This window comes from Corvus cornix, chromosome 8 (assembly GCF_000738735.6).
Source record: "Corvus cornix cornix isolate S_Up_H32 chromosome 8, ASM73873v5, whole genome shotgun sequence".
NCBI classification, from domain to species: Eukaryota; Metazoa; Chordata; class Aves; order Passeriformes; family Corvidae; genus Corvus; species Corvus cornix.
In genome coordinates this window covers 11170400-11198196 of record NC_046338.1, presented here as the reverse complement: position 1 = coordinate 11198196, position 27797 = coordinate 11170400, and the positions used below count along the sequence as shown (strand labels likewise).

The window sequence follows — 27797 nt, the reverse complement described above, 5'->3', positions numbered from 1 at the left end:
CTAGAAAAAACACAAGCAGACAAATCACGTTAGGTCAGATTCCTCAATGGATCCCTGAGATCTTCTGGGTATGGCCTGGTGAATATGACTCCCATTCTGCAAAAATTCTGTGTAAATAATCCCATCCCCAAATGGATCCTCCTGAAAGAGGACATTTCAGGGTGCACTGTAACTCAGGCTTTGTGTGATGTGCTCCCCCACAGCTGCCAGGGGAGCACAGAACGAGTTGCACATAGCAATTAACAGTTCTGAGCCTGACTGGCCTCTACAGCCAGCTTCGTTTTCCAGGCAAATGGGGGCAGCTGCATCTGGCGTCCACCTTCTTCAGATCCTCTCCACCCCTCCTGCCATGGGGTAGCTGGGTAGCTGTGCTGTGGGAGCCTCTGCTCACTGCCGTCCCTCCCTCAGCATGCCATGGGCACCGCGCGGCCCCAGAGCACTCTGTAAATAGTCGGAAACGATGAATGGATTTCCCTTTCCTCTCCATGTGTGCTTTAGATTTTTGGCCGGATACAGCATGGGCTCAGGACACATCAAAACATGAGACTCACTCCCTGGCAGCCCTGGCTTTCACATGGGAACAGTTTGATTTGTGAGGCAGTGTGAGGTTTGGTGTGTGAAGCTTATGATGATTTGCTGGGGAACACTTTTTGTTTGCCAGGCAAAGAGCCTGGAGCCTACTGGTGGCTGGCACAGCCTCCCTGGGATGCTGGGTGTGAGACCCTCTGGGGCTGGGTTGTAGCAAGGCCATGTCGTGCTGTGCCCTGGCCAGCACTGGGCATGGGAAAATACTCAGGGAAAGCCAGGCTTTCTCCTGCTTCCACTTCCCCCCAAACGTGTTTACCACAACACGGAGGGTTTTCTCCCTGGGCAGTGGCCACGCTCCCATGTGGGCTGAGCAGCTTGTTGCCACCCTGCTTGCGCTCCCACTCAGCCCCTTTCAACCCAGACAGTGTCCCCACGATGGGCCACTGCAGGATGAGTCAGGCCCTGGCACAACACGGAGCCCGGGTGGGCCATGCCTCGCGCCCCGGCTCGTGGCGGCGGGAGGCTGAGGTGTCGCGAGGTGTGCACGGCCTCAGCCTCGCCACATGCCGCTCCCCAGGGGACAGCCTGTGCAGGGCTGCTCCCGACGGCTCCTGGAGTCAGGGCCGTCTCCAAACAATGGGTGGAGAGCAGGAAACGCCGCATGGGAAACAGGATTTGGCTCCGCCGCCGCCGCCAGCCACGGCCCCTTGGCCCCTTTCCTTTCCCTGCTCCAGAGAGCCCTTCCCACAGCCGTCAGCCACGGGGCTGCACCGAGGGGATGGGGATGCCACTGCCCGAGCGGGCTGGGGCATGAGGAACTCTGAACCTTGGACAAAAAGCAGGGTCGGGACACCTCCTGCCTGGACTAGGGGCCCAGCATGGCTCAGGGAACCCTGAGCACGCAGCCCTAGTCCTGGAGGGGTGGGTGGGTGACTTTTCCTGGAAGAGCTGTTGCCAGACGGGGGACCCCAGTGGCCCCTTGGCCAGCAAACCCTGCTCCTGAGCAGCTGGCTGGCCACTGAGCCAGCAGGAACGAGGGCATCTCTCTTTCCGTGCCCAGCCTATGCACCAGAGGAGGTGATCCCAGCTGCCCTGGCAGTCAAGCAGCAGCATGGAGAAGAGATGGGGGGCACGGGCAGGGAGCAGGGGTCCTGAGCTGTCGCTCACGTGGAGCTCCTAGGCAGCCACAGCCTCCAGCTCTGATCTCTGTAGCCAGGAAATGCCAGGGATTTTCTGACCTCTGCCAGATTTGGAACAAGCGCCGAGGACATGGGACTCCAGGTTTATCTTCTACTTCTCTTCCCACATCTGGCAGGTAAATCTCCCCTTTTCGTCTGCCCCAAGTGAGCAGCCCCTGCCTGAGGGTGGCTTGGTGGGACGAGGCAGCTGTGGAAGCTCAGTGGTGCCATCGGGGCAGGGTTGGGAGGGAGGAAATATCCCTTTGTGATCAGCCATTTGGAGCCCTCAGAGGCCCCTGGCTGCCTCTCCCTGAAATGGGAGAAGAGGCACCCCGAGACCCTCGTTCTGATGCATGCTTGGCTCATGCTAGGGAGCTGATTCAGCTGGGGTCTCCAAAAAGAGAGCAGAAATGCCCATTGTGTCATCCCAAAGGGGCTGCAATGCACCTCGCTTTGCGCTGGCTGTGCCTACTGGACTGGGGGTAGAAAAAATGTCCTGGTAAGGGGGAGACATCTGAGTGACAGGATCTGGCCCTGAGGCAGGGCTGGTGTGGCCATGCTCTTGCCCAGCTGTGATGCGCCCTCGTGCTCCCCCACCCCAGGGGCCATCCTGGACATCACCCTGATCGCCAATGTGCAGAGCCTGTCCCACTCCGACTTCTTCCTCTCCTGCATCGTGGGGGAGCGTGACGTGAGCTACCTGCAGATCGAGCGGGAGAACAAGATCGTGATGACGCACCCCAAAATGGGCTTCCAAAACTACCGCAACCGCAGCAACCAAGTCCAGGCCAGGGGCTTCTCCAAGGCCGACCTGGTGGGGATCCTCTACTGCCTGGGGCGCACCCCGACCGAGCAGGCCCAGGTGGTCTATGTGCACAACAGCCACAATGGTGAGTGGCTTTTGGGGACAGCAGGAGGCCCCTGCCTGCCAGCCGGGTGCACGGGGGATCTGCCCACCCTGTGCTTCACAATCCCAGCACCAACCGGGGTGGTGGGGGGGCAGTGGTGACCCATAGGCTAGGTTTGGGGTCCACCAGCACCAGTGGGGTGGAGATGGAAGGGAGATGGACGGGATGTTCAGCTGGAGGAGCATGGCTGAGCCCCATGGAGGAGCCATCTGGATTTGTAATGGTGACTGGCGGAAGGGCAAGGTCCAAGAGGAAGTTGAGTGCCCTTGGGTTGTGGGGTCTGGAAATCATTAACCAGAGCAGGGGGCAGCCCTTCGGAGCTGTGCCAGCCCGTGCTCCCACCACAGGCTCAAGGGGAGGAGGTAGTTCTGGGGCAGATCTTTGGCAACCTCCCCGGGTGCTGGACAAACACCATCCCAGGGCAGCACATTGCTGCTCCAGCAGTGGGACTTGCTGAAAGGCACTGCCAGGCTGCACTGTAGCCAAGAGCAGTGCTGGGCTCATCTCCTGCTCCTATTTTGGGCCATAAAAATTGAAAGGGCCTCCCTGGGCTGACCAGCAGCAGGGATACCACTTGGGGCAGCCCTCTCCCACACTGCCCCTCTGACTTCCCCTCCCTCTGCTTGAGACTTTGCAAAATTATTAGGAGTGAAATTTTCTGTGATGTTTGCCTCAGGATGCTTTTTAGCTCTTTTTTAGAAAGTCTACCTAAAACAGTTGACCATTGGCTGAGAATAGGAGGGGATACAAATTTCCCTGCCTGTATTAAGACACAGCTTCAGCAAGGAGCTCGAGTGTCTCCAAACTGGGGCACAGAGGCTGCTGGTGGGGCCCAAGCATCCCCCAGGGAGCAGGGCTCAGCCTGTGTCCTTGTAAAGAGGCTCAAGCTGAAGAATGGCAGTGGTCCTATTGGAAATGGAGCTGGGTGGTCTGAGCAAGCAGGGCAGAACTGAGGGAACGGAGCAGAGGCAAATGGAGATGGTGTTGGAGGCACGACCACCAGCAGGGGGTGAGGAGCACAGAGAGGTTTCTGTACCCCCCAGGTGTCCTTGTTTATAAATCATGGATGGAGGTGATGGCTCTGGGGCTCCATCCTTGGGACAGTGTTTCCCATGGTGGGGTGTTCTCAGCCAGCCCCCAATCCTGGGTCCACTTACCCAGGCCAAAATAGTGCTGTGGAGGAGCTGGTCAGGGCCTGGGTTCGAGCCCCTGTGGGAATTACAAGTGCCAAAAAGGTGTCTCTTTCACAAGTTCCAAAGAAGCTGCCATTGCTCTGTTTAGAGGAGAAGTTAAGAAAATAAAGGAAAAAGTAAGCAAAAAATTTACATGTTTGCAGGAGGGCTGGATACAAAACCCACTGGGGGGCTTGGTGTGTGTCATCTCTCTTGTTTAGCCGGAGAGCACACCAAAGCAGGCCAGGGCAATGAAACAGTGGGTGGGGAATGCTGTTAGAGGAAAGCTGGCAGCTCCCAAAAGGTCATGCATGGGGAAGAAGTTAGGAAGTTTGATAAATTTTGGAAGCATTGCTTAAAAAACAAAGTAAAGCAACCCAAAGAGGTCCTGAGGAGTACTTTCAGAAGTATTTAAATCTGTCGGTAAACTATTTTTTACACTATCCAGAGCAGAAAGACACTCAGAAAAACAACTACAGAAAACAATTTTTTTTTCTTTTTTTTGCATCCATGTGCACAACAGAAAAGTTGGGAGAAATGCAAGTGTTGATAGCAGGAGACAGGTGATAAGCAGCAGAACGGAGCAGCGCAACATTGCCAGGCTGGGCATGCCATGAGCAAGGCTGTGTTGCTGCCCGTGGGACACCAGACTTTCCTAAAAGCTTCTGGATAGGGAGCTACAGGCCTGAAAACTCAGAAACCAGAAAATTAGCAGAAACTGTAATAAAGAGCAGAATTTGTGGTTATGTGGTCCCTGAGAAAGAGGCAGGTTTGTTTGTGGGAGTCTCAGAGGCGGCAGCAGTGAGGATGCTGTGGAAGACCAAAGCAGTGAGGATGTTATGGAAGACATTGTCCGCTCAGATTCCTGAAGAAAACTGGGAAAACTCCCTTTCAAAGGTTCTTTGAGAGAAACTTTGCACCCAGGGGGTGGCAGGAGAGATCTTTGCATGGGTAAATAACTGACCAAAAGAAGGGAAAGCAGGAATAGCCATGGTCCTTGTCACACGAGGGAGTTCCCACTGGCATGGCACGACGTCTCGGCATGGACCTGTGTCACCGTCTTGGGTACAAAGAGCTGAACAAGCAGCTGTGCTTGCTGCTGTCCCCGAGCTGCCTGGGGAATGATGGATGCACTACGGAGTGACAGAGAGGGGAGAGATGCAGTCTGGGAGGGCTGCAGTGATGGAGTGACAGGTAAATCAGTGTGCACAAATGCAAAGCGTTGTGTTTGGCGTCCCAGAGAACTGTCAGCTCTCATTCCAGGGAGTGAGGTGGAGTGAGACAGAATGAGGGCCATATCTGTGAGCCCTCCACTGGGGCTGCAAAGTCCATGGAAGAGAGATCCCAGCTAGAGGGATAGGTGGGGAGGGGATTCTGGGAAATTACTGCGAAGTGTGACCTCCAGTGCCCTTCCCTGGGCGTCTGTGGCTTGGGCTGCTTCCTGCTGGTCCTTGGCCTCAGAGGGGCAGGACACAGGGCTGGATGTGTTTTAGCTGCAACCCGGCGTGGCTCCTTTTAGTGTGTGCAAGCTGGAGTACTGCCAGGCTCTGAAAGCCAGCAGCCGCCTGTGTCCTCCTTTGTGTCTGTCCTGGCACGCCCAGGGCTTGGTTTCCCAGGCCTTAAGGTATTTATAGACCCATTTGTGCTCAGGCTGGGGTCTGGCTGTCTCATATTAATACTCCAGGAGTTCATTGCTGCAGCACCTGGGGAATCAGGAAAACAGCCATGACTGGGCTGCTGGTCCTGAGGGCTGGAGTGCAGCCTCCTGCACACTTAATTCCCCTCACCTGCCCCACTGTCCCTGCCTGCAGCACTCCACACCTCCCCAGCTGGCAGCAGGCAGGGTGCACCATGCACACTTGTTCCAGATGTCACCTCCCGAGACTACTGCCACCAGCATCCTGTGCAGATGGTGGGCTGGTCAGAGGGCAGGGTGCCAAATTCCATTCTTTGGTGTCTGCCTGAAGGGGCTGAAGGGGCCAGAAATGGAGCCCTGTCCCTGCAGAGGCTTGGGGGGTCCTGGGTCCAGCATGGAGCTGAGAGAGAGATGTGTCATGACATTCCAGCAGAAACATATGGTGGGTGCTGGGCTGTGCTGTGCCAGGGTGTGTCCTGGTGTGGTTGGTCTGAGGGTGTCACACTATCCTCGGGTGTGAGTGCCCTCAGGGGTGACTGCTGTGCAGCCTATTCCTCCTCCTTCTCCTCCACAGCCCACCTCTTCCCGGTGAAGGCCACACAGTCTGTGAATGTTGCCGAGGCGGCCACCTTCTCTGCCAGGATCCTCAAGAGGAAGGAGACAGATGTTATGTGGAAAAGAAATGGCAAGTAGTTCCAAGAGCAGACACAGGGCTGGAGTTGCTCCCAGCTGGTGCCTGGTGCTGGCCCTGGGGGCACGGGAGGTCACAGATAACCCTCTGTCCCCTTGCAGGCACCTACTACCAGACCACGGACCGGGGCGAGGTGCAGGATGACCACGTCATCCTGACACTCCCCAATGTCAGTGTCAGTGAAAACGGTGTCTACAGTGCCACATTCATGGGGGACAGCCCTCTGTGGAGTGCCTTCTACCGCCTCATCGTGAGAGGTGAGCAGGGCCCTGACTGCCTGGGGGTTGGGGACAGCCAGCTGTACCCTGCCCTATGGCAGGTGGCACTCTGGCCCCCTCTGCTCTCTCTGCAGCCTGCCCTGCAAAGAAGTGGGGACCATCCTGTGAGAAGGACTGTCCCGACTGCCTGAATGGCGGCATCTGCCATGACCACGTTGGCGAATGCATCTGCCCTCCAGGGTTCATGGGCACCCGCTGTGAGAGAGGTGAGTTCCACCTGCCCAGCACTGGGTGCTGTGCCCAGGGCATCTGTGGGGGCTCTCTTGCACCCCTAGACCTGAGCACTGTGTCAAGAAATAGCATCTTCATCCCCAGCACCTCCCCACCCGCAGTGCCCTCTGTTTCCAGGCCAGGGCTGGACCACCCACACGGGTCCCATGTCCCTCCAAGTGGTGATCCAGGGCTTGGGGCACCCGAGCGAGCTCTGTGCCGTGCACAAGCAGTGCGTGGATGAATGATGGGTGAGGGCAGACCATGCTTCTTTTTCCAGCCTGCCAGGAAGGCCAGTTTGGCCGCAACTGCCAGGAGACGTGCCAGAGAGCCCAGGGCTGCAGGGGGCTGAGCTTCTGCCTGCTCGACCCCTACGGCTGCTCCTGCGCCTCGGGCTGGAGTGGCTCCCGCTGTGACCAAGGTACAGGGACATGGGTATCCATCAGCTCTCCCTCCCAGCCTGGGCTTCCTCCAGGGCCTGGCTGCTCTGCAGCAGCACCTGTGCAAACCTCTCCCAGTCTGAGGGTCGGCACAGGCTGAGCAGTACTGCTGCCTGCATCAGCTGCTTGCTGTCTCTGTCTCCATGGTCCTGCGCCATGGCCAGGGGTAGCAGCGAGCTCTCCTCTTCCCACAGCCTGTCCCCCAGGATTCTATGGCCCTGACTGTGCCCTGGGGTGCACCTGCCAAAACGGAGGCAGCTGTAACCGCTTCAGAGGCTGCGTCTGCCCTGCAGGCTGGCATGGGCAGCACTGTGAGAAGTCAGGTGAGACTGGCACAAGGCTGTGACGGGTTTCCATCCCCCACCCTCAAGTGGGCGCTGGCTCCTTCCTCACTGGTGACTGGGAGGGCCATTGGCTATCAGTCTCACCAGCTGGTTCAGCAGGACCCCTTGCCTGCAGAAATAGCCTCCAAGTCTGTGGAAACCAGGACACTGCAAGGGCAACATCCCAGCATTATCTGTGCTGAGACTGTTGCTGAGCCCAGCAGGTGGGGTGGGATCAGGGCTGGACCATAGCATCCATCACCTTTCCCTTGGCAGCACAGTCTGATGTAGCTGGGTCCAAGGAAAGGTGCCAGGCTTTCTTTTGCCTGGGGAGGAGCAGGGGGCCAGCCCTAATGTTGATTTCTGTGTACCAGACCGGTTCCCCCAGATCATCCAACTGGCCTCAGAGCTGGAGTTCAACCTGGGATCAGAACCCATCATCAGCTGCGTGGCCATTGGCAACCCACTGCCCACCAGTGACAGGGTGGAGCTGCGCAAGGCTGATGGCACTGTGCTCAAGGTAGTATTCCGTGCCCTTGCCCCACCACCATCTCCGTGTTGCCAGCTCCCTCAAGAGTACCTGGAGCTGCTGGGCAGCTTCAGACTGACAGGGGGGCTGAGCCAGGGGCTGAGTGTAGAGGCTGACAGCACCCTCTGTGCTGCAGCTCATCAAAACCATCATCGAGCCAAAGCAGATCACCTGCGAGTTCGAGGCGCGGCACCTGACGAAGGCGGACACGGGTCTCTGGGAGTGCCGGGTCTCCACAACTGGGGGCCAGGACAGCCGGAAAGTCAAGGTCAATATCCGAGGTGAGGAAAGTGCAGTGGCATAATCAGGACAAGCCAGGCTTGCTGGGGGAGGCTGCCAGCATGGTGTGGCAATACCACCCCTGCCCCAGGCTGGGTGCCTCCCATCATGGGCTGCAGTGCCAGCTGGCAGGTTTGGGTGATTATAAAAGACTCTCCTGACAAAGCTGGAAGGAGCCAAGAGGTGGCAGATGTATCCATGCTCTGCTCCCTGTTGCTCCCAGTCCCACCAGTGTCATTCCCTTCTTCCCCCCAAGTGCCACCAGTGCCCTTGAGGGCCCCCCGGCTGTTGGCCAAGCAGAGTCGCCAGCTTGTGGTGTCGCCTGTGGACTACTTCTCTGGTGATGGACCCATCACCTCCATCAAGCTCTTCTACAAGCCCAAGGATGACAATTCAGCCTGGTCATCCATTGTGGGTATGTGTCTGCGGGGCTGGGGGGCACAGTTAGGACCTGTGTGGGAGGGTGAGGTCTGGGGTGGGCAGATGCCTCCACACCAGGCCCCCCACAGTGATGAGGAGGGTGCTGGTGGCAGGGCAGACTGTGGATCATGGGCATGGTTTTGACATGTCCTCTTGGCCAACAGTCGACAACAGCGAGAACATCACCCTCATGAACCTCCGGCCAGTGACCGCCTACATCGTCAAGGTGCAGCTGAGCCGTCCAGGGGCTGGTGGGGAGGGCAGAAAAGGGCCTGAAGCCATCATGGTGACCGACTGCCTTGGTGAGACTCCATCTCCCCCATCCTGACTCTGACCCTGCACAGCACAGAGCCTGCAAAATCTCACGGCTGATGCGCTGTGAGGCTTTGCTGCCTTTTTGTTTGCAGAGCCCACAGTCAAGCCTGTGATTGAAGGCTGGTCCGTAGAAGAGAAAAACATGCTTCATGTCAACTGGAAGTTGCCAAGTAACCATGAGCCAGCACATGGGTTCATTGTCCACCTCTTTGACTCTGCAAGGCAGTTGGTATCTGAGAAAAACATCACGTCCATCTCTGTGCTCTCTGCCCGCATCGGGGACTTGGAGTTTAACAAGGAGTACAGGCTGGAGGTGCTGGTGTACCACTGCACCAGCCTGGGGCCACCCTCTGACCCCTATAAGGTCATGATCAACAGCAAAGGTGGGTCCAGCAGAACCCAGGGAACTATAACAGGGAATTACAATGATAAATCAGTTATAATTGTAACAGCAACCATCCCCAGGTCCCGCTGCTCCTGTATCCCATCTCTGATAGAACATGAACAGCTTTTTGGGGAAAATGTGCCCTCCTTTCCTCACTAGACCCTGCAGCCTCCAGCACCAAGCAGCTGAGAAACATCCTAAGCTGAATATAACATTCAGGCCGTCACAAACAGATCTGCTCACAAACAGATCTGCTCTCTTGCCCAAACCCTGATAGACTTGTCTATACCTGCTGCCTTTACAATATCCTGTAGCAACAAGTTCCTGATATAATTATACTCTGCATAAAAAAAATATTTCCCTTTGGTTTGCTTTAACCCTGCTGCCAGGTAGTTTTGCTGGGTGGTCACTAGGGCCTGGGGAGCCCTGCAGTCCCACCTGTGGGCACACACACACACAACCCCTGAAGTAGGTGGAAGACCATGGGGAGTTGGAGCACCAGCCTGACCAAGCTTTCTGACAACCAAGGGGAAAGGCATACACGAGGCCTTTGGGGAGGCTTGGCACCAGCCTGTACACATTGAGAGGACCGGTAGACATCAGGCTTGAGGGATGAGAGGTTTCCTCTGCTCTCTGCTTATAAGAGCTTTGTATGATTTGGGGATTGGGGATTAGGGATGTGGGCAAGCAGGAGAGGGTGGTGGGAACTCAGTGCGTGAGGGAGGCCTGAAGAAATAAAATGTCACATGAGTTAGTACACAGGCATTTAGACCTCAGATGTTTTCTGTGGCTGGGAACATTTGGGGGTACAGTCCTGCTTCAGTGTGGCACATGGAGAGCAGCTCCACCTCCTCCAAGCAGGGGCCAGGGGTCCCTGGAGGTCCCTCAAAGCTGGCCTGGCTCTGGTTGCCATTGCCACAGGGTGCAGTCCTCACAGCAGAACTGAGCCCCTGCAGCACCAGGAGCCCCGTCCTGGGACTGACACTCTCCCCTCTCTATCCCAGGGCCCTCCTCCCCGCAGTTACTCTTGGCAGAGCCCGTGTCCGACACCGCTGTCAGGCTCTCCTGGCAAGTGCCTGAGTACCCCAACGGGGGGATCACCAAGTACATCGTGGAGCTGCAGCAGCTGGGGGGCACCAGTGAACCCCAGTGGATCGACACCGACAGTGGCGCCGAGACCACCAAGATCGTTGGGGGCCTCAACGCCAGCACCAGCTACCAGTTTCGTGTCCGTGCCAACTCCCACGTCCCAGGGGAATGGAGCCAGCCTGTGAAAGCCAAGACCCTTGGGGATGGTGAGAGGGGTGTCCCAGCAGGCAAGGGGCTCACAACTCTGCTGCAGCTTGGGCTCAGATTCTGGGTCAGCAAAGAATGATTGGGGTGACAGTGGCTCTGAAGCAGCAGCCCAAGACCAAAACACTTGGTATCTTAAGAAAACCTGTTCCTCCTAGTCCTAAAGGGGCAGGCGTGGCATGATGACAGCATGGCACCTACAGAGTGGCTCTGCCTTGGCCAGAGGGGAATGTGAATCGAGGGGCTAGAGGAGCAGAGCCGAGCCAGCATGGGAGGAGATCATGGCTTGGCCCAAAGCTGGTTGGAGGTCCAGAAACCAGTGGTTCAGTGTCAGGAGCTGGGCTGTGACACTTTCCCCTCTGTGCCACTGTGGCACCGGGACCTCGGACGTGGTTATGGTATCTTCATTGGGGGCCTGGGTGCTGGCAGAGGGCTGCTGTCATGGTGCTTGGCCACTAGTGCGGGCTGGGCAGGGCTCAACCATGGACCACAACTCTCCATCCCTCCTTTTGGCAGGAGCGCTGAGCGTGCCGCCCAGCCTGGGCAGCCAGAGCACTGAGCAGGCGGGAACAGACCAGCAGCTGCTGTTGGCCATTGTTGGCTCTGTGTCCGTCACTTGCTTCACCATCCTCTTTGCTCTCCTGGCGCTTTTCCTCATCAAGAAGAATTTTTTCCACCGGCGCCGCACCTTTACGTACCAGTCTGGCTCGGTGAGTGCCGCCTGCCCCACCAGGACCGTGTCCCCTGCTCCCCACGTCCCAGCCCGATCCAGGTCACGTTCCATAGCCTCCAGTCCGGATGCAGCCAGACCTCACTTCCACACGGAGAGGGTGCGGAGCCCGCCCTTGCCCATGACTCCTGTCCTGCTGGGACTGCCGCATGGGCAGAGAGGTGCCCGGTGCCTCTAACCTCACCTGCTCCCATCTGCCAGGGGGAAGAGACCATCCTACAGTTCAACTCAGGGACCCTGACCCTGACACGCCGGCCCAAGCCACAGCCTGAGCCCCTCAGCTACCCCATCCTGGAGTGGGAAGACATCAAGTTTGAGGACATGATTGGGGAGGGCAACTTCGGGCAGGTAATCAGGGCCATGATAAAAAAGGACGGTCTGAAAATGAATGCGGCCATCAAGATGCTGAAAGGTGAGTGCTGGGGGAGGCAGGCAGGGTGGGCTGAGGGCTGCCACTGTGTCCTGGGCCATGCTTGTGCTGGGGAGCATCAGGAGTAATTTTCAGAGAAGCAAAGGCCCTTGTTGTAGGCCTGAGGTGTCCATCCCTTCTTTGTTTCCAGAGTTTGCTTCAGAGAATGACCATCGGGACTTTGCTGGGGAGCTGGAGGTGCTCTGCAAACTGGGCCATCACCCCAACATCATCAACTTGCTGGGTGCCTGCGAGAACAAGGGTGAGGCTGTCCCATTCTACCCTCTCCCCAGCCCCACAGCCTCTGCCCAGTTGTGTATTCCTTTTTGCTGGGGAGAACCCCAATAGCCCAACCTCCTGCTGCCCCCAGGCTACCTGTACATTGCCATTGAGTATGCTCCATATGGAAACCTCCTCGACTTCCTCCGCAAGAGCCGAGTCTTGGAGACAGACCCAGCCTTTGCCAAGGAGCACGGCACTGCCTCCACCCTCACATCCCAGCAGCTCCTCCAGTTTGCTTCAGACGTGGCCAAGGGGATGCAGTACCTGAGTGAGAAGCAGGTACATCCCAGCAAGCCCCTCAGAGTACCCTTCCCCTGGGGCCTGGGGGTTGCCCATTGGGGCATGAGGTCCCTGGGGCCAGCAGGAGGGAGTGCGTGGCTCCTGCTAACTGCTCGTCCCTTTCAGTTCATTCACAGGGACCTGGCAGCAAGAAACATCCTGGTGGGAGAAAATCTGGCCTCCAAAATTGCTGACTTTGGCCTCTCCAGAGGGGAGGAGGTCTATGTGAAGAAGACAATGGTGAGGCAGGAGTGAAACATCTCCATGGATCACAGCTGTCTTCCACCCAGGGGGCAGCCCCCAGCCCTGATGGTGGCTCTCCTTTTTCCCAGGGCCGTTTGCCGGTTCGCTGGATGGCCATTGAGTCCCTTAACTACAGCGTGTACACCACCAAGAGCGATGTGTAAGTCCTGCAGGCAAGGGCACTGGGCTGGGGCATGGCTGTGGCCCCTCCACCCCTCTCTGGCACAGTCAGAGAGGCAATGCTGTTGCTCTGGGTGCTGCAAGAGCAGGAGCTGATGCTGGTGCATCTCCCTGGGGAGCTGCTGGCTCTGCCCAGCCTCTGGATGCCTGTTCCACCCTGGGCTTTGCACTGTGCCCATCAGCGGGGCACAGCTGGGCACTCTGTCACAGCCTCGGCTCCTCCCCTTTCAGGTGGTCATTCGGTGTCCTGCTCTGGGAGATTGTCAGCTTGGGTAAGGCTCTTCTCTCTCCCCTGCCTTCACTCAGGCCCCTGTAGGTCTGGTTATCCTGGAGCCCCGGGGGGAACACCCTAAGGACTGTCACCTCCTCAGCCCCTGCGTGTCTCTGGCTGTAGGGGGGACACCGTACTGCGGGATGACGTGCGCCGAGCTCTACGAGAAGCTGCCCCAGGGATACCGCATGGAGAAGCCGCGCAACTGCGACGACGAGGTGTAAGTGGACAGAGCCTCTTACAGAGCCCCGGCTGATGGTGGCACCCACGTCCTGCCAACCCCACCGCCCCACAGGGCTCACACCAGCTTTCAGTAGCTTCTGCCTGGTTGCCTCTGCATTGTGGCTGAGGGATGGGCTGGGGTCCCACACCCCAAACACCTTTCCTGGGCTTTAGTTTCCCGCCTGCTTCCCCCATCTCCCTCAAAGAGCTTTTCTGTCCCCTCTCCTCCTGTGCGCCCTGAGCCGCCCGCGACTCTCCGCCCCCAGGTACGAGCTGATGCGGCAGTGCTGGCGCGACCGCCCCTACGAGCGCCCTCCCTTCGCCCAGATCTCCATGCAGCTCATCCGCATGCTAGAGGCGAGGAAGGTGAGTGCTAGCGGCTCAGTGGGAGGGATGCCCACGGGGCACGGGGCTTTTCCACATGCTGGAGCATCCCTTGGACTCGAGGATGGACAGCCAGCAGCAGAACCATGTGTGGGGGTTAACCCCAGCATCACTTCTTGGGTGTGGGGAGGCAACAGGGCACAGTGCCCATGAGCATGCTAATGGGGATGGGAGGTAGATGTGGACATGCTCACAACTGGCTCCTAACTGGAGTTCCCCACAGGCCTACGTGAACATGGCCCTGTTCGAGAACTTCACCTATGCAGGGATTGATGCCACCGCCGAGGAGGCGTGAGGCTGCGCTGGCACCGCTCAGAGGGGCAACGCTGGCCCCGGCCTGCTGGAACAGTGCTCTGGGGACACAGGGCTGCTCATCCTGCTCCAGCGCCAAGCAGCCAAATGCCGGTGCCCCTCCCCAAGAGCACCTTCCCCACAGCAGGACTGTGCCATCCCCTCCCTGGCATGGTGCCAGCCACCGACAGCCCCACACTGCTGCGGACACACTGGGACGGCCCCCAAGGACAAGCAGCAGCAGGGTGCTTGCAGCAGAACTGGCAGGAGGGGGCCTCCCTCGGGAGCCAGGGTGCTGCCTAAGCCCACGGACACAAATGCTCAAGCTTTGGGGCGAGAGGAGGAAGCAGCAACACAACAGCTGCCTGCCCTGCAGCTCTCAGCATGCTCTGGGCCTGAAGTGGTGCCAGGGGACTGTGAGCAGTGCTGCTGGCATGGCATGGGGCCACACCAGCAGGTGCAAAGGGACAGTGTTGGCTGTGCACAGCCTCCTGCTCTGCAGCGGCCCTTCGGAGGTGTCAGCTCTGCCTTACAGACAATAAAGATCATGCAACAGCCGGGTCCAGAGGAGTGTTGGTGAGGACCCAGCTCTGCCCCACTGACAGCACTGGGGAACAGGATGTGGGGGCCCAGTGATCTGCTGCTGTGGTGGGCACTCCTTGGAATCCTGTTCCCATTGGGGTCCTCTGATAATCCCCAGGAGCCTCCCAGCATTCCCAGACAAGTCCCGGGTCTCATCGTGCCATGGAGATGGGTTTTCTTAGGATCCAGTTGGGATCTTTTCCCACAGAAACAATTTAAGACTTGGTCCTGTCCCCAAAGGGATATGGAGAACAGACTATGTCCTTCTTTTGCATAGCTGCCTCTTGCATGCTTGAAAATTGTTCCTGCAGCTTCCATTCGGTTGCTTGCTCTTCAAAGGGATGGCCCCACTCCCCCAGCTGGGTCCTGCGGAGCTGTGCAACTCCACACCCTTCCCATCCTGGCCAGCTGACACCTCCCAGCACTGTGCCAAGCCATCAAGTAACTTCCCACATCTGGCAAAGTGATGGCTGTGTTTGACCAGCCTGCTAAAACATGTGCTGCCGGGGTGACCCTCACGTGCCCGTCCCTCGAGGGTTGCCTGGGCTCTGAGCTGACCCTCCTGCAGCAGCTCCTGTCCCAGGCTTCGGTCCCTCACCTGCAGTGCGGCTGTTTGTTACCCTGACAGCGGGGGGCTTCACCTCTGCTGGCTTCAGCTTGCTCAGCCCTGGACATGCCATCCAGCTGCCTGTCCATCCATCTTCTGCAGTCCCACAAGAAGCAAGAGCAGCTCCTGCAGAGCCTGGTATCCCAGCTGGAGACAGGGGCATTGGCATTGTCCTTCTGGGCAAGAGTCTTTTATCCCCAGAAGATCTCTGAACCCAGTCAATACCATTCTGATTTTCCATTCTGGCCTCCAGTGCTCTTTGGTGAAAACTGCAGCTGTTAGTGAGCAGCCTCTCTGCCCCATCCCTGAGGTCCCCAGTGAACCAGTGATGGGGACTGGCCCTCACAAACAGCCTGACATGTGCCACTGCCTCCGCACCTCCTCTGCTCCTAGCTGGGAATTGTGTCTGGGGCAGTGTCACCAGTCCTACTCACACCTAGGTCTTTCTGCTTTTTTTAACATTTGTCTGTGGCAAGTTGGGGCTGGCTGCTCCTGTCTCCCCTGAGTGCCCCTGGTGCTGTCCCCAGCTGCTGGCCTTGGTGCACTGTGGACACATGTGCAAGTGACTCCTTGTGCCCTGGCTGGTGCCCCCCGGGGCTGCGCAACAGTATTGTGCCCTGGCAGGGTGGAAGACCCTCCAGCCACTGGTACCAAGCGGAGGTAGTGGACTGGCATGAGGTTGAGCATGACTGTGGGACCTCACTGTGGTGGCTCTGCTCCTGCACCACCAGCACCAGCACCTCTGTGGGCTCTGCCAGTGCCCCCTGTGCCTGCAGCTCTGCTCCCAGCACAGCCACAGAGACAGTGCCGCTGGCAGAGCAGACCTGGAGTATGCCAGTGCCAGGCGGCACAGGACACAAGGGAGACAGATTAGCTGTCCCATATCCCATGCTCCCATGTGACAGCAGCCCAAACAGCCTGTCCTGCCCCACACAGGGGCCTCCCTGGTTTCTTGGGGGTTGTTTTTCTTCCTACCCCATCCTCCCAGCATGCCAGTAGCCACAAGGGCAGGACATGCTCCGTATCTGATAGGAGCAGTCTCTCTTGGCGCTGCGGCCAGCAGCAGAGGGGTTGTGGCATAGTGGTTTCAGGCACAGGGAAGTGCTGGTGGTGGGGAGGGGGGAGCCCCCAGCCAGGCTTCCTGAGCTGCACAGCCACCACTTCCCAGATAAAGGTATCGCCCGGAGGAGCCGCAGCTGCTCCCAGGACACTGGCAAGGACCAAGTGCAGCATGTGTGGCCCTGGCACACAGGTTGCAGGATGGCAGCCTGCCTGTGCCAGGTCTGGCAGCTCTCACTGCTCCCTGCCATCCTGCTCAGCCTCCAAAGCCCACCACCAGCCCCTGAGCCAGTGACATCCCAAGGTAGGTCCTTGGGGCTATTTTCTCCCCCAAAGGATGGGCCAGGGAGGAGCTAGAATGCCAGGTGTGGGCAGCGAGCACTTCACAGCAGCCAAAATCTACAGGATTGGGAAGGGGACATTCCAGGAGGGTGTGCAGGGGGTGTTCAGGGTGTGCAATGGAGTGGTCTTCTCACTTGTAGGATACCCTGTGATGTTAGGAGTGAAGGAACATCCATGCTCTCTGCAAGCAGAGCTTGGCAGCCTGTGGGTGGTCCCTGGGGATGGCAGCCTGGTGCTCCCAGTCCCGCTCAGGTAGCAGAAGGGCTCTCCACTCATCAGAAGTTCTCGGATGACTTGATGAGGGTTTGAGTGAGACTTAAGTTAACATCTGATGGCACAGCTCTGCACCACAGGCAATGCAGTGGCACTTCCAGGCTGACCCCAGTGCTCCTATGCCAGCCTTGCCATGATGTTACTGTGCTGCCAGGCACCCTCATCTTAGCTGATAGCTGGCCTCAGTCTGGCTCACTGCACCTGCCAGAGCCACTCCCCATCTGTCTCATTTCAGGCTTCTCCATGTATTCTTTGAGAGCCTCTTTAACCCCTTTAGAACTTTCTGTAACACCATAAAAAGCATTAACTGAATAAAAGCCTGTTGATCTCCTGCTTGTGTCTCCAGCCCTACTCCAGGTATCTGGCTAGGACAGGCTCGGGAGCAGATTTTGAGTCGCCCCCATAGGGGCAGTGGGACTCGGAAGGAGGGAGAAGGTCAGGGTTGGGCTCATCTTCTTTCTGCCCATTGCCTCTGCAAAATCGTTGTGCCCTGAGCCCTCCACTGGCTTGGCAGCACTGCCCAAGCATGGCTGCTGTGGGCTGCCGAGCTGGGCATCTGCCCTTCCTAAGAAATGGCCTGTGCTCAGCAAAGATGCTCTGGTAGCCTACAGGACCAGGGTGGCCTCCCACCAATGCCATGGGCCCCTGGCCACCGAGCTACTGGGACCTGGCCCCTTCATCTCCTGGTGCTTGGAGCTGGGTGAGGTCATGGAGCCTGCATGAGGCCTGGGCTGGGGTAATGGGGGGCAAAAAGGAAAGGACGGGTGTGGGGGCAGTGGGGGAGATGGGACAGTGGTGGGGGGAAGAAGGAAACACAGGGCTAGGGAGATCCAGGCAAGAGAAGAGACAGGGCAAGAAGAAGGATACTGAGAAGGTGGCAAGGACATTTGGGAACCGTGCCCATTCTTTACCAAGGGTGGGCTCAGCTGGCAGTGCAGTGGGTGTGTAGCAGAGAATGGATACACTCAGCAAATGGAGTAGACATTGGCAGCGGGCTTGTGGGGTCCCAAAGCTGGGGGCAACCCCTGGGGAAGGCAGCAAATGCCAGTAGGAAGAACAAGAGGAAGAGGGCTGGAGCGGGTCCCAGGGCAGAGGGAGTGGGGGAGAAGGGAGTGCTGAAGCAATCCTGGGGGCAGCAAGACCACCCCTGTGCATCACACATCTGCATCTTGGGGCTGTCCCCTCTTCCATGACAACAGGGGCAGACACCCATGTGTCAGCAGAGCCACCAGCGCTTTGCATGGAGATCCTGCAGGGTGTGATTCTCCAGTTTGTCCATGCAATGACAAGGAGCATGGTTTTCTGAAGGGGGCAGAGAAACCCACAGGCCCCCAGGACAGTCCCTGGGCAGGGGTTTGGGCCACCCCCCCGTTCAGGACCACATGGCCCCACACCAGCCCCCAGACCCTTTCCCTTTCCCTGGGGTGCTGCTCCTCCTTATCTCACTTCCGCACACCTTCCGGCATGAGCAGGGCAGGGGTGCTTCCCCCTGATCGCTGGGCCCTGAGCACCCCCCCGACCGCAGGGCTATTTCAGGATGTTTGTTTGTCCTCAAGGACCTCGTGTACTGAGGAGGGGGGCGTGGTGGGGCCGAGGGCAGCCCTGCACCAGGCAGGGCCCCAGTGCAAGCCAGCAGCCAGCATTTGTGCCGTGTCCCTCCCCAGTGTGCCAAGTTGGTGGGGAGCACCTGTGCCCTGGCCATGCTCAGGCTGTCCCGGATGCCAGCAGGCATGGGGCGGGAGGAAGCAGGTGGGATGGGGACGGGTTTGTGCCCAGGGGCTCCTTCATGCCCACACTCTTCCCAGATGCTGCACTGCTAGCAGGTGTGTCCGAGGACATCCTCTGTTTCTCCCGCTCCTTTGAGGACCTCACCTGCTTCTGGGAAGAGAAGGAGGAGACAACAACTGGGATGTGCCACTTCTACTACTGGTACAGCAGGTAGGAGATGGTGGGGACACAGCCCAACCTCCTCCTTGCTGCACAGAGAGCAGCAGGGTCGGGGTGTCACAGCAATCTGTGCCATCCCAGTAGCTCCTAGCTGCAAGGGGAGATGGAGAGCCCATGGGAGCTACACAGCTGGGGCCTTGGCTGTCCCTCAGTCCCATGGGGATGGCGCCCTGCAGTGGATGGTGGCACAGGAAAGGAGATGGTGACACCGAGGTCTCGGTGCTTTGCCCCACATCCCCTCTCCTCAAGCTTGGCCCGAGGCAGGCGTGAGGTGCTGCAAGACCCTGCTCTCTATTCCTCAGGGGTATGCCCACAGCGTGTGTGGTCTCTACGTGGTACCACGGGGCTGGTGGGAAGCGACATGTCTGCGTCTTCCCCAGCCAGGACGTGCGGCTCTTCACCCAGCTCCACCTCCGCGTGCTGGATGCCACCACAAACCAGACCAAGTATTGGCGGGAGCTCAGCGTGGATGCAGTGGGTGAGTCCCTCTGACTGGACAATACCTTGTGACAACAGGACAGTCCCCAGACCTGGGTCCCCTGACCCCCTGCCTGCCACGGGGGCCAGCAACACCCTGAGCCCTGCATGCTGGGCACAGAGGCAGCCTTGGGGGGCACCTCCAGGCGTCCCCCAGCAGGACCAGGCATTGCCCAGACCGGGGCTGCCACAGGAGGGCAAACACCCTGGCATGTTCCCTGCAGGTCTCATTGCCCCCCCAGCAAACATCACGGCCCGCTGGGCTGGGGCTGCGGGGCAGCTCTGCGTGTCGTGGCAGCCACCACTCGCTGACTTCCCGAACTTCTTCCTCTATGAGGTGCAGTGCTGCCCTGCCAGCTCCTCAGGGATGCCCTGCAGCACCACACTGAATCCCAGTGACCCCTCCATCCAGTTAACTGTCAGCACCCACATACCAAGGGCCGGGGCAGCCTCCCCAGGAGTGGGGCAGGTACATAGAGCGGTCAGGGATGGGCAGGGGGGTTTGTGGGCCACAGTTGCTCCTCAGCCTGGCTCCTCTCTACAGAGGCTGGTCCAAGCCAACACCTGGGTGGTCCTCCAGGGCCTGCTGCCAGGGATGAGGTACCACATCCAGGTGCGCAGCAAGCCCGACGGCACGTCCCTCGATGGCATCTGGGGGCCCTGGTCACAGGCAGTGGCTGCAGAGACACCCCACTCCTCCGGTGAGCAGCCATCCCCTCTGCAGGGGTGCTGGCAGGAACCGCAGGGAGGCACCCTGGGGCTGCAGAGGGTGGGGTCCTGTTGTAGGCGAGGTGCAACACCCAAGTTTTGGGGAACCAAGGGGAAGCAGCTCCCTTCCTTCCCTGGCTCTTGCCTGCCCAGGAGACATCGGGCTGTGCTGCAGTACTCCTGACCTGCGGAACGTGCACTGCGAATGGAGCTGGGACCCTGCAGAGCCCCACAGCTCCCACCAGCTCTTCTACCGGCCACCTCCAAGCGGGGCTGGCACAAGGTAAGGGGCATGGCAGGCATATGGCACTCAGGCAGGCACATCCCAGGGACCACTGGTCCTGCTGTGTCCCAATATCCCACACTGGGCCACCTGCCCATGCCCTGTTCTGTCCTGCCCTACCACCACCAACCTCATACCTCCTCACCACCCCTCCCTGGGCACATTGTACCTCCGACTTCAGGCAGCAGTAGCTTTCCTGGGCAAGTGCAGGAGGAATGCTGGCTGTGGGAATGCTTTGGTGGGACTGACTGGCTCCCCACTTCTCCCACAGGGAAGATGCATGGCAACAGTGCGAGGAGGTGAGCAGGGGGACAGAGGCCACCCATGCCTGCACCTTCCAGCCCAGGGCTGGCAGTGCCATCTCCGTCCTGGTGAATGTCACTCGGACCCACATGCTGCCCACACTCAGCTACTTCAAGGAGCCCTTCTGGCTGCACCAGGCTGGTGAGTCCCAGTGCCACCACAGTCCTTGCCTGGCTCACAGGGGACATGGTGTCCCACGTCCCATTTCACAGGAGTGACACATGCCTGTCCCCAACACCAACAGTGCTCACAGATGCCCCACAGCTTGTGCAGGCAACAGTGTCACAGGGCCAGCTGAGCCTGCAGTGGCTGCCACCCCTGGAGGTGCTGGCAGAGGAGTTGGACTACCAGGTCCGCTATGCCATGGAGAACAGCCATGACTGGAAGGTAAGGCCTGGCCAGGACACCCCACGCAGCCCTGCCCGCCTCTGCTGCTGACACATGCCAGGCATGGGGGCATGCAAGCCAGACCCTCCCCTTGGCTCCTCGGCCACCTCACAGCAGCCATGCCTCCAGCTCGGCTCTGCCCCGCAGGTCCTGCAGGTTCCACGAGCAGCTAGGAGAGAAGTCCTGGACCTACGGCCAGGCACCCGCTACCACGCCCAGGTGCGGGCCCGGCCCGGCGGGCCGTGGTACCAGGGCAGCTGGAGCGCCTGGTCCAAACTTGTTGTGGTTGATGCCATGGGTGATGCAGGTAAGGGACGGGGCAGGGGTGGAGGCTGTGGCCAGAAGAGCCACACGGCTGACAGCAGGAGACGGAGAGTCTGGAAATGGGGAGCACCGGGCAGATGGTGGCAGGGCTGTAAAGGGCTCGGCGTTGGTGGGTCTGGGAAGGGCTACAATTCCAGCGTTCCTCCTCCGATACAGGCTGGCTCATCCCCAGTGTTACGGTGGTGCCGCTGCTCTTCTTAGCAATGCTCCTGGGGCTGCGGTGCACCTTCCCCTCCCTCTACAGGTAAAGGGCTGTGCCGGGAGCAGGCGGGGAGGCCCAGCACCAAGCCTGGGCACCTTGCCCGGGGGCATCAGGGCACCCCAAGTCTGGGGTTACCTTCGATGCCCCTTCCCCCGTAACCAGCAACGTGAAGCAGAAACTCTGGCCGCCCGTTCCTGACCTGCACCGTGCTCTGGGCAACTTCCTCCAGGAGAGCAGCAAGCACGGCCAGGTGAGGGGCTGGGGCAGGGCGGCTCAGCTCCCCCCGGGGCAGCTGGAAGGGCAGCCCCCACCGCGTCCACTCCGTGTCCCCCCAGGCCAGCGCCTTGGACAAGCAGCCGCCGGAGGAGGCCGTCCTGCCCTGCCTGCTGGAGGTGCTGCCCGGTCCGCGGGGCGAGGCGGCCCGCCGCCGGAGCACGCTGGGGGCCGCCTGTCCAGCACCGACATCGCCCAACCAGTCTTACCTGCTCATGAGCGACTGGGAGCCGCGGGACCCGCGACGGCCCCCGCCCCCGCCCCACCATAAACGCGCATCCCCACTCAAACACCCGCCTGGTCCCTCCTTCGCCGGCCCATCCCTGACCCGGGATCGCCCCGCCCCTGCTCCCGGACCGCCCCGTCCCTGACCCGGGATCGCCCCGCCGCTGCTCCCGGACCGCCCCGCCGCTGCTCTCGGACCTCCCCGTCCCTGGTCCGGGATCGCTCCGCCCAGCCCGGGACCGCCCCGCCGCTGCTCCCGGACCGCCCCGCCGCTGCTCCCGGACCGCCCCGCCCCTGCTCCCGGACTGCCCCGCCCAGCCCGGGACCGCCCCTCCGCTGCTCCCGGACCGCCCCGCCCCTGGTCCCGGACCGCCCCGCCCAGCCCGGGACCGCCCCGCCGCTGCTCCCGGACCGCCCCGCCCCAATCCCGCCCCCAAGTGCACCCGCGGTCGCCCCGCCCCGCCCCGCGGCTCAGCCAATCGCGTTGCGTCGCGCGGCCGTCGCCTGGCAGCGCGCGGCCGTTGGGTTTGAAAGCGGCCAACCGGGGCCCCGTCCGCGCGCCCTTTAAAATGCTGCGGCGCAGGCGGGCGGGCGAGCGGCGGCGGCGCGGCGGAGGTGAGAGCGAGCTGGGGCCGGGGCGGCCGGGAAGGTGCCTTGAGGCGCAGTTTCGAGCAGGGGAGGCTGTGGTGAAGCGGACGAGGGGAAGGGAGAATGCCCGTTAGCGAAGAGAATCCCGAGTTGTGGCTGGAGGAGGTGCCGGCTGATGGAAAGGGCCCCCGACAGGCGGAGGGAGGGGGTGTCGGCTGATGGAAAGCGCGCCGAGGAGCGGTTGGGGAGAGTGGGGGGTGTCCGGTGGTGGGAGCACCCCGAGGAGCGGCCTCAGGGCTTGGAAGAAGGTCCGGTGGTGGGGAGGCCCGCGGGGCCCTGTCGGAGCAGGCTGCAGCCCGGCCGGTGTCCCCGGTGGGCCCGGCTGACGCCCCCCGCCCGCAGGACCATGGCGCAGTTCCTGTTCGAGGCGGACCTGCATGGGCTGCTGAAGCTGGACACGCCGATCCCGAACGCGCCGCCTGCGCGATGGCAGCGCAAGGCCAAGGAGAGCGGCCCCGGGCCCAGCCCCGTCGGCGTGTCACCCATGAAGCCGGCCAATCGCTCCCACAGCTCCAGCAAGACGCCGTCCAAGACACCCGGTGAGCACCGGCCACCAGCGGCAGAGGCTGGGTGCGAGAGTCTTGCCCAGGCTGCTTGTCTGTAGCCATGAGGCTCTGGGCTCCCTGCCACGCTGCCCCACTGGCTTGCTGGTTAGGGAGGAGGAGGTGGGCTGTGCTCCGGGCAATCACCCACCTCCTCCCCAGCATGAGGAGGGCAGAGCTCTGAGCACTGGGGCTGGCGAACTGCTAATCCCCCAGGTGACCCTTGCTGGTACAGCTGCATGCTGGGACAAGTGTGGGCAGGACTGTCAGCTGACAGCTTTACATGCTACAACAGTGTTTTTGTATCCTCCCCTTATCTGTGGACTCTGGAATTATTGCTCTAGACCCAAGGAGTTGTCTCCTGACAGTCCCTAACCAGAGCTTGGGGGCAGGGGGGGAAATGTAAGTTAGTTGTGACTGGGCGGCATGAGATCTCAGAGTCCTACTTGTCTACAACTTGTCTGGTGGGTGTGATGTGGAAGAGTGCTGGCTTTGCTCTCATGAAAGCTCTAATACAGGCTGTTAAATAGATGTAAGACAATATTTTCATATGTGAATGCAGGTAAATCTGGATCTAAAATTCAAAACACCCCCACAAAGGCTGGGGGGGATCGCTACATTCCCAACCGCAGCACCTTGCAAATGGAGATGGCAAATTTCCTCCTAACCAAAGAGAATGACCCTGCTGAGGAATCACCTACCAAGAAGGTGAGCATATTGCTAAGTTAAAATTACTTCAACAACCACTACCAAACACCTAATCCTTCCTGTCCCTTTACAGAGAAGTAAACTATAGACACATGGGACTGACAAGCCCCTGCCATCACTACTTCCAGCTCTGGGCTTCAGGAGCCTGGGATGAGATTGAAGCTGTAGAGATTGCCATGCACTCTAGCCTATGCTGCTTCTGGTACCAAAATTTAGCTTTTGACTAATGAAGCTTTAAAATACAGCAGGCAACAAAAACACAAAGCTGTGGGCATATGCAAAGTGAAACTGCTGGTGGCAGCTATTCTAGGACAATGTCTACACAGGGAACAATTCTGGAATGTTTGACACTGTGTTCTGAAATCTGTTTATGAAGCATTTGGTCACTTGTGGCTGTGGCTTTTCCCACTGGCAAGGACACTGAATTTGCCACTGTGTGAAAATGTGAGCAGGACAATGTGCGAAAGTCTGAGGAAAAACTGCTTTGACCTGCCTGTCTGTGGCTGACCCTTGCAGCACAGTTGTACACCTCCTGATACTAAGAGAAGGGGGCTTAGGTGTCTGTTTTAACTGCAGTGTGGCGGTTGTGTTTCAAATGCATTGCACTTGAAACACAAGTCTGGGTGATTTGTCTCTGTAGGAGCAACAGAAAGCCTGGGCAGTGAATCTGAATGGTTTTGATGTAGAAGAGGCGAAGATCCTCCGCCTCAGTGGAAAACCACAGAATGCTCCAGAAGGTATGATAACAGGGTCTGTGTGAGCTGAATCAGCGGGGGAGATCTGGTCAGCGGAACAGCAACAGAGGTCCTGTGTGTGGTCACAGGAGAGGTCAACTGGCTTCTGAGAGCTATACATACTGGAGTCTCCTTTCTTAGGGCTCCTGAGGTTGAGGGGGGGCATAACAGTTACAGTGAATTTATTTAGGAAAGGTGCAATGACTGTGAGTTGCTCACGTGTACTGCAGGTGGCAAGCCTTCACGAGGTCTGTAAGAGATTCAAACTCTCTGCTGTGCACTTTCTAGCTTAACTGTAACTAAACATAATGGGATACAAAAACCCAAGTGTTTGTTAAACTTGTTTCCATGAATGAGGAAATTGTAGCTCACCCTGGTTCCGCAGTTCAGCCTGTCAGTGATGTTAGTACACTTGCACTCCTGTGAGTGTATCTCTTAGGACTTTATTTTCACTCCAAGGGATTCCTAGTTGGGTGAGCAACACTGAGCTGGGAGGAAACTAACTCAGGTCAACAAACCTGTTCCTCTGCACACAGGCTATCAGAATAATCTGAAAGTACTCTACAGTCAGAAAATGACGCCTGGATCCAGCAGGAAGAATAGCAGATACATTCCCTCGATGCCAGACCGGATCTTGGATGCACCAGAGATCCGCAATGACTACTGTAAGTAGGCTGCAGTGTTGAGTGCTGGGCATCCAGAACATTCTGCACCAGAGGGCTGTTCCTGGGACAGTGTAACTGGGCTGTTTGTATTATTTTATGCACCCAAGCTAGCACAGACCACTTCCAGAGTGCTCCTGTGTAGCCTTACAGGAACAGTGGTCTAAGGCACTGCATAGGTGACTTGGAGCAGGGTACCTGACCCCACGAGCTGGGCGTAGTGACACCCAGAAGGCTATCCCTTACTTGTACATGTGTGCATGCACATGTGTACACACACACACACCTGCTGCATCAGTATGGGTGAAGGGCAGGGCTCTCTAAGTAAGCATTGTGTGACCTACATTGTTCTTTCAAATTGTAGATCTGAATCTCATTGACTGGAGCTCCCAGAACTTCCTGGCAGTGGCTCTGGACAACTCTGTTTATCTGTGGAATCATGCTTCTGGGGAGATTATCCAGCTACTGCAGATGGAGCATCCAGATGTTTACATTTCCTCTGTGTCATGGATTAAAGAAGGAAACTACCTTGCTGTTGGCACAAGTAGTGCTGAGGTCCAGGTGAATGCAGGACTAAAACTAGAAGTGTTGTCTAGGGATTGACAGAACTGTGGGGCCTGAGGACAAAAGATTGGCTAGCAGGGGAAGGATAACATGCACCTGACTTGTCTTGCCTGGTGTGGGGTGGAACTGTCTGCAGACAAGTGCAGCATGCAAGACAGGGTTTGGTTTGGGGGTTTTCTGATAAGGGGTGTTACCTTCTGCAAAACAGTCATGAGATACAAATTTTCTCTGCTCCCATATGGCTGAATGCCAGAGCCTGTGCAGTGAGATCCCTAGGGCATAGAAACAGGATTGGATTTCCTCTGGAGAACTTATTGCTTTGCTTCTCTAGCTATGGGACATTCAGCAGCAGAAACGTCTCCGAAACATGACCAGCCACTGTGCCCGTGTAGGAACCCTCAGCTGGAACAGCTACATCCTCTCCAGGTAAAGCAGTGGGTGGAGATGAGTGGGTCGAGGGCAGTTGCCAGTTACAAATTCCTATACCTCAAGCTATGCATGGTGTGGGTTAGGGATGGCAGGGAGAAGTTTCTGTCCTGGCTTGGGTTGGCACTGTGAGGAGAAGGTCTCTCATCTGTATTGCACTTTGTGCTGAAGTTGTAAAGAGCTTGTGTGCCTGTTTCATTCACACCAACAGACCAGTGTTGCTGGTAACACTGGTTGAAATGCAGTGGCAGGTGCAGTAGTCTTGCAACAACAAAAAATGGATTTGGGTGAAAACATGTCAGCCTGACCCTGCAAACCTTCTCTTTTCTCTGCAGTGGGGCACGGACTGGCCACATCCATCACCATGATGTCCGAGTAGCTGAGCATCATGTGGCCACCCTTGCTGGCCACACACAGGAGGTGTGCGGACTCAAATGGTCTCTAGATGGCAGATACCTGGCCAGTGGTGGCAATGACAATCTGGTGAATGTCTGGCCATGCACCCAAGGGGGTGGCGGAGACTTTGCTCCTGTACAGACCTTCACTCAGCACCAGGGTGCTGTCAAGGTGAGCACAGGGCTGCCATGGACAGATGTCTGTGTGCAAGGCAGATGTGCAGCACTGGCTGGGTGCAGGTTGCCTCTTGCATGTCTTAAACTGAACTCTTCTCTCAGGCTGTGGCGTGGTGCCCCTGGCAGATGAACGTTCTAGCCACCGGAGGTGGCACTAGTGACAGACATATCCGCATCTGGAACGTGTGTTCTGGCGCCTGCCTCAGTACTGTTGATGCCCATTCCCAGGTGAGACATGAATATCTGCTTGGAGACAAACACCTTCTGGCAGCACACCTACACAGAGCTGCCGGTTCCTCAGGCCCAGAGGCATGGGAAAGGAGAGGGACCATGCTCACCTCTGAGTGGTGAGCAGCAACATAAGCAGCTTGTCTTACCTGTGTTACGGCCTCTTCTCAGGTCTGTTCTATCCTGTGGTCAACAAACTACAAGGAGTTCGTTTCAGGCCATGGCTTTGCACAGAATCAGCTGGTTCTATGGAAGTATCCAACAATGACCAAGGTCGCAGAGCTGCAAGGTAGGTGGACAGGGCCTGGGGCAGGGGGGCTGTTAGAGGTTGAAGGCAGCTGCAATCCTTTGTTGGAGCCTGCAGCATCACTGATACAGGGGGCCTGGTGCTAGGAGCACGGCAGGCCCGTGGGCTGTGGAAGAAACACCATTGTTCTGAATGTATGCTTGGGTCTGAATTCATGCTGCCACAGCCAGTGGGGGGACCAGCTATGCAAGCTGGCATGGCTCGTGGGAGCATACAGAAGTCAATGTGCCATGTGCCGATCAGCTCAGCCCTGACTGCACCCTCCTCATCCTCAGGTCATACTGCCAGAATCTTGAACTTGACCATGAGCCCTGATGGTACAACAGTGGCCTCGGCAGCTGCTGATGAAACACTGAGGCTCTGGCGCTGTTTTGAGATGGACCCCATAAAGAAGAAGGAGAAAGAGAAGGCAAACAGTGCCAAAAGCAGCATCATTCACCAGAGCATCCGCTGAGAGTACTGGGTTGTTGTGGGGAGGGGGGATAGGTGGTTTACACACTGTACAGTATTTTAAATGTTAATAAACTGCTTAACTTGA

General features: G+C 58.3%; 3 protein-coding genes across 4 annotated transcripts; all 3 read left to right on the top strand.

Moving 5' to 3' along the window:
* The first annotated feature begins 1240 nt into the window (after nucleotides 1-1240).
* On the top strand, nucleotides 1241-14441 carry TIE1 (tyrosine kinase with immunoglobulin like and EGF like domains 1). Of its 2 annotated transcripts, none has more exons than XM_010408966.3 (23): nucleotides 1241-1843; nucleotides 2309-2596; nucleotides 5997-6107; nucleotides 6215-6370; nucleotides 6466-6597; nucleotides 6882-7022; nucleotides 7236-7364; nucleotides 7739-7884; nucleotides 8030-8174; nucleotides 8429-8587; nucleotides 8757-8894; nucleotides 9000-9290; nucleotides 10297-10587; nucleotides 11102-11415; nucleotides 11517-11727; nucleotides 11876-11986; nucleotides 12095-12285; nucleotides 12412-12525; nucleotides 12618-12688; nucleotides 12940-12980; nucleotides 13103-13199; nucleotides 13468-13567; nucleotides 13809-14441. In XM_010408966.3, exons 1-23 carry the CDS (start codon nucleotides 1798-1800, stop codon nucleotides 13878-13880), a joined length of 3495 nt encoding a protein of 1164 aa, XP_010407268.1. In that variant the 5' UTR covers nucleotides 1241-1797; the 3' UTR covers nucleotides 13881-14441. The 2 variants fall into 2 exon arrangements, with proteins under 2 accessions (XP_010407268.1, XP_010407269.1); XM_010408967.3 differs by having other exon boundaries at nucleotides 1243-1843; nucleotides 11102-11295.
* Nucleotides 14442-14812: 371 nt separating this feature from the next.
* MPL (MPL proto-oncogene, thrombopoietin receptor) lies at nucleotides 14813-22072 on the top strand. Its single transcript, XM_039556183.1, has 12 exons — nucleotides 14813-16428; nucleotides 18545-18677; nucleotides 18989-19164; nucleotides 19388-19632; nucleotides 19708-19864; nucleotides 20025-20154; nucleotides 20426-20598; nucleotides 20702-20844; nucleotides 20992-21151; nucleotides 21325-21412; nucleotides 21533-21620; nucleotides 21706-22072. Exons 1-12 carry the CDS (start codon nucleotides 16326-16328, stop codon nucleotides 22012-22014), a joined length of 1905 nt encoding a protein of 634 aa, XP_039412117.1. The 5' UTR covers nucleotides 14813-16325; the 3' UTR covers nucleotides 22015-22072.
* Nucleotides 22073-22391: 319 nt separating this feature from the next.
* Nucleotides 22392-27797, top strand: CDC20 (cell division cycle 20). The gene is made up of 11 exons (XM_039556055.1): nucleotides 22392-22483; nucleotides 22859-23055; nucleotides 23621-23766; nucleotides 24407-24503; nucleotides 25037-25165; nucleotides 25527-25723; nucleotides 26058-26152; nucleotides 26488-26719; nucleotides 26827-26952; nucleotides 27124-27241; nucleotides 27535-27797. The coding sequence occupies exons 2-11, from the start codon at nucleotides 22863-22865 to the stop codon at nucleotides 27711-27713; spliced, it is 1512 nt and encodes a 503-aa protein (XP_039411989.1). The 5' UTR covers nucleotides 22392-22483; nucleotides 22859-22862; the 3' UTR covers nucleotides 27714-27797.

Excerpts from the sequence above, each read along its gene's own strand:
- TIE1 (XM_010408966.3), top strand. The coding sequence starts at position 1,798 with ATGGGACTCCAGGTTTATCTTCTACTTCTCTTCCCACATCTGGCAG. Across the intron at positions 6,371-6,465 it reads CTACCGCCTCATCGTGAGAG|CCTGCCCTGCAAAGAAGTGG; the intron begins GTGAGCAGGGCC and ends CTCTCTCTGCAG. Across the intron at positions 10,588-11,101 it reads AGCCAAGACCCTTGGGGATG|GAGCGCTGAGCGTGCCGCCC; the intron begins GTGAGAGGGGTG and ends TCCTTTTGGCAG.
- MPL (XM_039556183.1), top strand. The coding sequence starts at position 16,326 with ATGGCAGCCTGCCTGTGCCAGGTCTGGCAGCTCTCACTGCTCCCTGCC. Across the intron at positions 19,165-19,387 it reads GCTCAGCGTGGATGCAGTGG|GTCTCATTGCCCCCCCAGCA; the intron begins GTGAGTCCCTCT and ends TGTTCCCTGCAG. Across the intron at positions 21,621-21,705 it reads AGAGCAGCAAGCACGGCCAG|GCCAGCGCCTTGGACAAGCA; the intron begins GTGAGGGGCTGG and ends GTGTCCCCCCAG.
- CDC20 (XM_039556055.1), top strand. The coding sequence starts at position 22,863 with ATGGCGCAGTTCCTGTTCGAGGCGGACCTGCATGGGCTGCTGAAGCTG. Across the intron at positions 23,056-23,620 it reads GACGCCGTCCAAGACACCCG|GTAAATCTGGATCTAAAATT; the intron begins GTGAGCACCGGC and ends ATGTGAATGCAG. Across the intron at positions 26,153-26,487 it reads AACAGCTACATCCTCTCCAG|TGGGGCACGGACTGGCCACA; the intron begins GTAAAGCAGTGG and ends TTTTCTCTGCAG.